At 43.5% G+C, this 9,722-nt stretch overlaps 1 protein-coding gene across 1 annotated transcript; it reads right to left on the bottom strand.

The window, feature by feature from the left end:
* Positions 1 to 353: 353 nt before the first annotated feature.
* On the bottom strand, positions 354 to 9,364 carry LOC147238732 (uncharacterized). Its single transcript, XM_086198138.1, has 12 exons — positions 9,277 to 9,364; positions 9,130 to 9,192; positions 8,953 to 9,055; positions 7,195 to 7,307; positions 6,863 to 6,933; positions 6,661 to 6,786; positions 5,786 to 5,881; positions 5,586 to 5,714; positions 5,360 to 5,497; positions 5,239 to 5,276; positions 4,811 to 4,851; positions 354 to 4,724 (listed from the first exon to the last, which is right to left on the bottom strand). The coding sequence occupies exons 2-12, from the start codon at positions 9,155 to 9,157 to the stop codon at positions 1,201 to 1,203; spliced, it is 4,407 nt and encodes a 1,468-aa protein (XP_086054264.1). The 5' UTR covers positions 9,158 to 9,192; positions 9,277 to 9,364; the 3' UTR covers positions 354 to 1,200.
* Positions 9,365 to 9,722: the final 358 nt, after the last annotated feature.

Here is a 9,722-nt window from a genome sequence, read left to right as displayed (position 1 = left end):
AAAAACAACGATTCTAAATGTAAATCAACATGATTGTATATATATATAGAAAGAAAAATAATAATAATTTTCAGTTGTACATTCAATTGATATCAGTACATCCAAGCAGAAAACTACAACTGACTACCTAGAATTCTGTCAGTTCCAGTAAACATAATCCAAGACAGAAAGTGAAAACCCAGCACGTTCTCTTTGTGGCGGGTTAGTCTGTCTCAAGAACGGGACTGGCACCAGGAACGGCACTGACAGAGATCCTGAGCCTGTGAGTCATAAAGGGATTTATCAGATATCCCTTCCTGGTTCAAAGTGTCTTTTCCAAATGCAATACAAAAACACTTTTAAAGGTTTGTCCAGTGCTTTATTTTCATATGGTAAAGTTTAATAAAAGGATACAAAATAATAAAGGATTTCCTTATAACTTTTTAAAACATTTGACAAATTATATTTGTGCTATTTGTATATATAAAATCTAATTTTGCTAAATATTTCTTAAACTGGGGCTGCACGGTGGTGCAGTGGTCAGCACTGTGGCCTCACAGCAAGAAGGTTCCGGGTTCGAGTCCCAACTCGGGCACGGGATCTTTCTGTGTGAGTCTCCATGTTCTCCCTGTTCCTGTGTGGGTTCTCTCTGGTACTCCAGCTTCCTCCCACAGTCCAAAGACATCAAGAGGGGACGAGGCTGATTGATACTCTAAATTGACCGTAGGTGTGACTGTGAGTGTGAATGGTTGTCTGTCTCTATGTGTTGGCCCTGTGATGGACTGGTGACCTGTCCAGGGTGAACCCTGCCTCTCGCCCGTTGACGCTGGGATAGGCTCCAGCCCCCATGACCCTTAATGTGTAGGAATAAGCGGAAGATGACGATGGATGGATGGATTTCTTAAACTGCATTACCTGCTCCTTTGTGGAAGAGCAACAAAATTTTAAACTAACACAAATGCAATCTTGTTTTCTTTAATTCCACTTTTGTACCAAGCCTGATAACTTTACAGGGGGAAAATCATTCATTTGAAATGACAAAAATAAACAGATAATCACATCTGTAACAGCCTGGATCCGTCAGACCGAAACTAAAAAGAGAAAAAAGGATCCCTGCAAGAGCAAAATCACAACTCATTTTTATTTTTTCATAAACCACAAGACCACGAACAATGGTTACGTAAAAACAGCCATGCCTAGTTGACTTTCTTGCCTCTCCTTTTACTTTGGAAGGGAAAACAAGAACGTTTGTTTACTACGTTTCTCTTTCCCATTTTTAACGTCATGATTGCTTCTCCTCTTTTGTTTTTTGGCTCCGTCAAGATTGTTCCGTCCATCATCTCGTGTCCGTTTGTATGAATCGTCGACATCGCGCCATCGTCCCTCTGCTACTCCCTCCCTGTGAGAGCGCTTATCACCTCCTCTCGCTTGTTCCTCATCACTTCTGGCATCTCCCGTCTCCTCTCTCAAGTTTTTGCTTCTTTTGAATAGTACACTTCCCTTTTTGCCCTGACCGTCCTTCTGTGTGTTCCGTTTCCTGCCGTCAAACCCTGAATTGTTCTGATGGCTCGTTTTGGGGAGCGTTTCATCCTCTGACTCTTCTCTAACAGCTCCTTCCTCTACACGTCTACGATCAGGATCGCGGTTCGTATTCTCGTCTCTTTTCCCGTCCTCATCGCTCTCTTTTAGGACTTCTCTAGGTTTGTCCTTTACATCCTGGACATTCCCTTCTATCTTTGCCTCCATGTCTCCCTCATCATTGGACACGGACTTCTCTCCACATTCCAGGTTTCTGGCAGGATCAAACTCATTATTCACAACAATCGGGTTCTCCTTACCGCGTCCCCCGCTGTCCTCCGACCCGAACCTGTCCTTGTCTCTTTCCTCCTCGGGGATATCAGTGACAACAGTGTCTTCAGCCTGTCCTCTCTCCTCTACACCTTCACCTTTAACTCTCCTGTCATCGTCTCCTCTAACAGCTCTGGCAACTCCTTCCTCTACACATCTACGATCAGGATCGCGGTTCGTATTCTCGTCTCTTTTCCCGTCCTCATCGCTCTCTTTTAGGACGTCTCTAGGTTTGTCCTTTACATCCTGGACATTCCCTTCTATCTTTGCCTCCATGTCTCCCTCATCATTGGACACGGACTTCTCTCCACATTCCAGGTTTCTGGCAGGATCAAAGTCATTATTCACAACAATCGGGTTCTCCTTACCGCGTCCCCCGCTGTCCTCTGACCCGAACCTGTCCTTGTCTCTTTCCTCCTCGGGGATATCAGTGACAACAGTGTCTTCAGCCTGTCCTCTCTCCTCTACACCTTCACCTTTAACTCTCCTGTCATCGTCTCCTCTAACAGCTCTGGCAACTCCTTCCTCTACACGTCTACGATCAGGATCGCGGTTCGTATTCTCGTCTCTTTTCCCGTCCTCATCGCTCTCTTTTAGGACTTCTCTAGGTTTGTCCTTTACATCCTGGACATTCCCTTCTATCTTTGCCTCCATGTCTCCCTCATCATTGGACACGGACTTCTCTCCACATTCCAGGTTTCTGGCAGGATCAAACTCATTATTCACAACAATCGGGTTCTCCTTACCGCGTCCCCCGCTGTCCTCCGACCCGAACCTGTCCTTGTCTCTTTCCTCCTCGGGGATATCAGTGACAACAGTGTCTTCAGCCTGTCCTCTCTCCTCTACACCTTCACCTTTAACTCTCCTGTCATCGTCTCCTCTAACAGCTCTGGCAACTCCTTCCTCTACACATCTACGATCAGGATCGCGGTTCGTATTCTCGTCTCTTTTCCCGTCCTCATCGCTCTCTTTTAGGACTTCTCTAGGTTTGTCCTTTACATCCTGGACATTCCCTTCTATCTTTGCCTCCATGTCTCCCTCATCATTGGACACGGACTTCTCTCCACATTCCAGGTTTCTGGCAGGATCAAAGTCATTATTCACAACAATCGGGTTCTCCTTACCGCGTCCCCCGCTGTCCTCTGACCCGAACCTGTCCTTGTCTCTTTCCTCCTCGGGGATATCAGTGACAACAGTGTCTTCAGCCTGTCCTCTCTCCTCTACACCTTCACCTTTAACTCTCCTGTCATCGTCTCCTCTAACAGCTCTGGCAACTCCTTCCTCTACACGTCTACGATCAGGATCGCGGTTCGTATTCTCGTCTCTTTTCCCGTCCTCATCGCTCTCTTTTAGGACTTCTCTAGGTTTGTCCTTTACATCCTGGACATTCCCTTCTATCTTTGCCTCCATGTCTCCCTCATCATTGGACACGGACTTCTCTCCACATTCCAGGTTTCTGGCAGGATCAAACTCATTATTCACAACAATCGGGTTCTCCTTACCGCGTCCCCCGCTGTCCTCCGACCCGAACCTGTCCTTGTCTCTTTCCTCCTCGGGGATATCAGTGACAACAGTGTCTTCAGCCTGTCCTCTCTCCTCTACACCTTCACCTTTAACTCTCCTGTCATCGTCTCCTCTAACAGCTCTGGCAACTCCTTCCTCTACACATCTACGATCAGGATCGCGGTTCGTATTCTCGTCTCTTTTCCCGTCCTCATCGCTCTCTTTTAGGACTTCTCTAGGTTTGTCCTTTACATCCTGGACATTCCCTTCTATCTTTGCCTCCATGTCTCCCTCATCATTGGACACGGACTTCTCTCCACATTCCAGGTTTCTGGCAGGATCAAAGTCATTATTCACAACAATCGGGTTCTCCTTACCGCGTCCCCCGCTGTCCTCTGACCCGAACCTGTCCTTGTCTCTTTCCTCCTCGGGGATATCAGTGACAACAGTGTCTTCAGCCTGTCCTCTCTCCTCTACACCTTCACCTTTAACTCTCCTGTCATCGTCTCCTCTAACAGCTCTGGCAACTCCTTCCTCTACACGTCTACGATCAGGATCGCGGTTCGTATTCTCGTCTCTTTTCCCGTCCTCATCGCTCTCTTTTAGGACTTCTCTAGGTTTGTCCTTTACATCCTGGACATTCCCTTCTATCTTTGCCTCCATGTCTCCCTCATCATTGGACACGGACTTCTCTCCACATTCCAGGTTTCTGGCAGGATCAAACTCATTATTCACAACAATCGGGTTCTCCTTACCGCGTCCCCCGCTGTCCTCCGACCCGAACCTGTCCTTGTCTCTTTCCTCCTCGGGGATATCAGTGACAACAGTGTCTTCAGCCTGTCCTCTCTCCTCTACACCTTCACCTTTAACTCTCCTGTCATCGTCTTCTCTATCAGCTCTGGCAACTCCTTCCTCTACACGTCTACGATCAGGATATTGGTTAGTTTTCTTCTGACGTTCGGGTCGCTCATATATTTTTGGTTTAATGTCGTCCAATTCTTCATTCTCTCCCTCCTCGTCTTTATTGGATGGCTTTCTCTGCCGTTCCAACTGCTCTTCACCTCCGATCCTTCCATCCTTTTCACAGATCATTTCATCTTTTTGGTCAAGACGACCTCGACTTTCACTCCTGCCCAGCTCAAAGTGACCGTCCATAGGTGGTCTCGTCTGTGTTTCGCCATCTAGACCTCCATTTTTCCCGTCCTCATCGCTCTCTTTTAGGACTTCTCTAGGTTTGTTCTTTACATACTGGACATTCCCTTCTATCTTTGCCTCCATGTCTCCCTCATTGTCTTCAGCCTGTCCTCTTTCCTCCACACCTTCACCTTTAACGCTCCTTTCATCGTCTTCACACCCCTTGCGGTCTTCAGTGTTACCAGTACCTGCGCTGGGATCTAGCACATAGGTATTCAATCAATTCGGGCAATCAATTCGAGTATAAAACAATTTTGCCGTAAGAAAAGAATGAATATGGGCTTACTTTTCTTTTTCTTGTAGAAAAGAAGATAGGCATTTTTGGACCTGGTGGGATAAACCACGGTTGTGTGATATGAACTTTTTTTTTTTCAACATCGTACTTGAAAACTTAGAAAAACTGAAGTTCTTTTAAAGAAGAAGAAGCCTGTAACATCACCTAGCAACAGTGCCTCAGTGATGCAGAAGTGTACTTCGATCAGTTATAGTTAGAAGAAAGCACAAATTCTGACGATGATAATGCAGTTATTAATATAAACTGTTAATAACTGATAATCAACAGCGAACTGTAAATCAACACGTAGTTAAATATAAGCATTACTTAACCATAACTAAGTATAAACTACTACATTACCAATTATTAATATACCCTTATTGTAACATGTTCCCAAATAAAACATGAATGTTGTACAGAATAGATGGTTGTAGACTTACTTCATAATGTTTTCATTGAGGAATGGCTCTTTTGCGAGCTGTAGAAATTAAAAACAGCCGGGAAGTTATTACTCGATCAGGAGGCGTGAGCTCTTCGAACATGAGGGAAGAGCGATCTTACCACTGTAATACTGGTATCGTTAAATACAAGCCATCTATCGTCGTCGTCGTCGTCCTGGGGCCTGATCGTTGCAGTGTAGTGTCCCCATCTCAGATCCCCCGAGTGGTCCACAAATGCGTAAAGTTCGTACACCTGACCCTGAGTGACCACCAAGGGACTGACTGACATTAGGATCAAGGATGAAAATGATGTAATACGATGGATACAGATAAAATATATAGCGTACCTCTATCTCTAATGTGAAGGGAACGTCTACAGTGCGGTTGATTTTGATGTATTGCATGTAATTGTAGTCAAACTCAAACCTCTTCAGTAGCAGCGTCAAAACATCTGGATGATGCGTTATTACACATTTCTGAAAGAAATTATTTTATTCAAATGAAAACATGATGGAGTAAATGCAGTTAATGTGTCTCCCTTACTCACATTGATTGCATCGGATTTTTGGTCACACGTCTCGCAGTACATCTGGTTTTCTCCGCTGAAATCAGAGGTGTCAAAAAACTTCGCAATGCTGTCTTCCTGAGAGATGCACAAAACAAGATCATCACAAAACAGCAAGAGCACAAGCTTCCTCCATGTGTTCTCTGGGAGGAAACCTGAGACTGAAAAGATTTTACAGTCCATCCCCGGCTTAAACACGGATTCTTCTCAGGTTTTATTCTTCTGTTTACTCCTCATGCCTTTCACGGTGTTGTGTTTTGGACAGGGTTGTTTTAAAGCACATCAGTTTTGATGTATGTTTCAGAAGAACTTTCCCAATATTTTCTATTATCATGGTATTCGATTCTATTCTTAATGACAAAATGATGATTAAAAAGCCTTTTCTATTTATACAACAAACTGTGGGGGAAAAAAAATTCCCTTGGGGCAACAAATCCATTTACATTTGATGTAAAAAGTAAATGTCCAAGAATAACGCCCTGTGGCACTCCTTCAGTGAGGACAGATTTGATAAGAAAGATTACGATTAAGATTAAGCTCTAATTAAAAAAATGTGTTTCTTAATAGATTCATGGGTAGTTCCCCAAAATACTGACCAAACTCTAAGCTATATGGAAAGTGCAATTAAAGATATATCCTCTGACAGTTCTTAGAACTATTTATCTAAATGTCTCCTGGTACAATGTTGTCAGATTCTCAACTACTAAAAGTTTTATTGGACTACATTAGTTGTAATCCACAGAAAACAATCCACGAATGTCTTTCACAACCCACAAATATATCACAACCCACAAACAAATTTGTGGAGTGTTTACTGTGGGTTGACTTAAAAGTCAAATAATATCCTCCATACTCACCACACTGAGGTCCTCCTGGGAGGAATCAACCAGTGCGAGAGGAAGGTGCCACAGTGGACCCTCGGTGCTTGTTTCTTTACAACACAATAAGCATTTGTTTATGTGGGACAACCTTCCGTGGAAAACCTAAAAGATCAGAAGGAGCCATTGGAAAAATGCATTTTCATTTCAGCTACAGATATTTCAATTATGATGCCTATACCTGTGATGCGTTTTCACTGGTGAGATTTAAAATCTTCTCAAGGCACTCAGCAGCATCACGTTGTTCATTCACTGGAGGAGGAGGAAGAGAAATGCGTATTTTTCTTTATTTATCTTTATTGTTGGAAAATAAATTGTCTACTAAAGGCGGATGTGACCAAATAATTCTCTTCCAAATGGATGAACACTTTATCAACATGTTGCTGATCCGAATCACAAGATGTTTCACAGTATGTAACCTAAAATGTATGTCAAGTACATTTCCATAAAAATAGTTTTTGTTCCTTGACCCATAATTTTATCTTCATTGTTGCATACGCTCACTCTTTGTACCTCTGACAATTCCCAGCTTCCTTGTGACATGACATGTGTCAGCAGGATCCTTAGGGCCAGCAAATAGGGATTGAAATTCATCATCGATACAGTCGACATTTTTAGAGGTATTTCTGGAAAAGAAAGGGACAATGACAACATGTGACGTGAAATACAAGAAGCCCTTCAAAGCAGCAATTTTGAGATTCCACAGGGACTCTTAATACCCCATCAACAGAAAAGAAAACAAATAATATAATACGTAACCAAGGACAACACTTAACGCTACAAGATTTTTAAAGAAGCCTGCATCATGCAGAAAATATCAGATTTCATACTGGCAGTAGATTAATTATTCATTATTATTATCATTAGCTGCACAGCTTAATTGTTAGCTCGCAAGTCAGCAAAAACCTGCAGTTTCAGGCAACGTTAGCTCTGTATTAGCTAGCTACTGTATCTTGACAAATGTGATATTTGACTTATTAGTGACAAAAAAAGCTGGATTTTTATACAGTCACACATATTTATTTGCCATTGGAAAGATTACATTACATCTGTTTGACCAAGTAAGGCCGTAGTGCTCCCAATTTGGCATCATCCAGCCAAGTTAGCCAAAAAGTACATCAGCTAACGTTATATTGGCTAACTTACCAAATGTTACTCTCAGCATCAAGAGGTCACTGAAGTTAACTAGGCGGTAATGTAAACAGAAAAATTAGTAGTTATTGTTGATCATATCCACACTTTAATCGGACATATTTTGCCGAAATGTAAATGCATCCACCAGAAAACTGAAACCCGACATTTCTGAAAAAGTCTCAAGTACGTCACAACTCAACTCGCTTACAAAGAAATTTGACCTATGTTGTAATGAATGACAAACAGCAAACACTAAATGGCAACACACATTTTTGACAACGTGAAACGCAATATGGCGAGGCTCTTGATTTACCAGTCAATCTACATTCCAACCCTCACCTGTGGTCATGAGCTTTGGGTAATGACTGAAAGAACAAGATCGCGAATACAAGCGGCCAAAATGAGTTTCCTCCGCAGGGCGGCTGGGCTCTCCCTCAGAGACAGGGGGAGAAGCTCAGTCATTCGGGAGGGACTCAGAGTAGAGCCGCTGCTCCTCCATGTCGAGCGGAGTCAGTTGAGGAGGTTCGGGCATCTGGTGAGGACACCTCCCTCGGGAGGTTTTCCAGGCATGCCCAACCGGGAGGAGGCCCCGAGGCCGACCCAGGACACGCTGGAGGGATTATATCTCTCAGCTGGCCTGGGAACGCCTCGGGATCCTCCCGGAAGAGCTGGTTGAAGTGGCTGGGGAGAAGGCAGTCTGGGCTTCCTTGCTGAGACTGCTGCTCCCGTGACCCGGACCCACTGGATAAAGCGGAGGAGGAGGAGGAGGAGAAAAAGGACAACGACGACGAAACGCACTATACGCTTGTTGGGTGAAGTTTTGGCTTTAACATCATCCTATGGTCTCCTTAAAGGTTCCTTTTTCCGGTTTTTAACTTATGAATTATGAGATGCCCGTTCTTTCCCATGTTTGAAGTTAATCACATCACAAAGATGAAACTGACAATGAAAAACCTCCACAAGGGCAGAACTGAACCAGTGTTGCGAACTCCTCAGTAGGGGAAGTCCCTATTGGCTGACTAAAAGTCGCTGGACCACTTCAACGGAACAGGGCCATGATTCATGTAATTAATCACAATAATTGTGTTTACACTGCAAAGGACGCCTCAAAAGAGGCCAATAAATCATGTGACCAACCTCTCCAGAGCCTCTCTGAACTCTTTGGTCATGTGAAGCACCTGCAGGATGCTGTTCAAATAACAAGTAGCTCCTTGGTTCCTCAGGCCCCTGTACTTCTTTTCTGTGGAGCAGGACTTTGATCATGTAAAGTAAAATTATTATTGTAACAAAGAAGCTAACATGGCTGCGTCTTACCTTCACGATGATGGTCGAGCCAACTCATGCTTTCTTTTGATGGCTGCCAGTCCTCTTTATATGCTGTTAGGAGGAATCAAAAATATTTGCATTATTGATACGGAATGAATGTGAATCTAGGGTGGACGAGACAAAGTGAAAGCGTACCTTCAGTAGTAGAGATGTACACAAACTCCCGCTGAGTGAAAATCAAATGATTACTTTTTCTTTCACTTTTGTGGTAGGTCAGGGAGTGTCTGCAGAAGTTTTCCAGAGCAGGAAATGCTCACAAATACCCACAACCTCACAACTCAACTGACAAATGAAGACATTTAAGAAGCAAAAGGGCAGCAACTCGCGAAACTGAGCCAAACGGCAGACTTTTTCTTTTTGACACTGCTTTTGTCAGGAATACGTTTTTGTAAAGAGGAAACACAAACGTGTTTTTTGTCATCGTTAACAAAAATCCAAACGCTCCCTCCCTTGTTTCGCTCAGGGAACGCCAATTAATGACTGTCCAATGACACACAAGAACAACATCATTATTTTCAATAAATCCTGCTTACCTACCTGTTGTAGTGGAGAAATACACTTTAAGATGGAGGGGAAAAAAA

The sequence above is a fragment of the Aulostomus chinensis genome, chromosome 24 (genome assembly GCF_037954235.1).
Source record: "Aulostomus chinensis isolate RoL2024-O1b breed Wild chromosome 24, RoL_Achi_v1.0, whole genome shotgun sequence".
NCBI lineage: Eukaryota > Metazoa > Chordata > Actinopteri > Syngnathiformes > Aulostomidae > Aulostomus > Aulostomus chinensis.
This window is presented reverse-complemented; position numbering and strand designations above follow the sequence as displayed.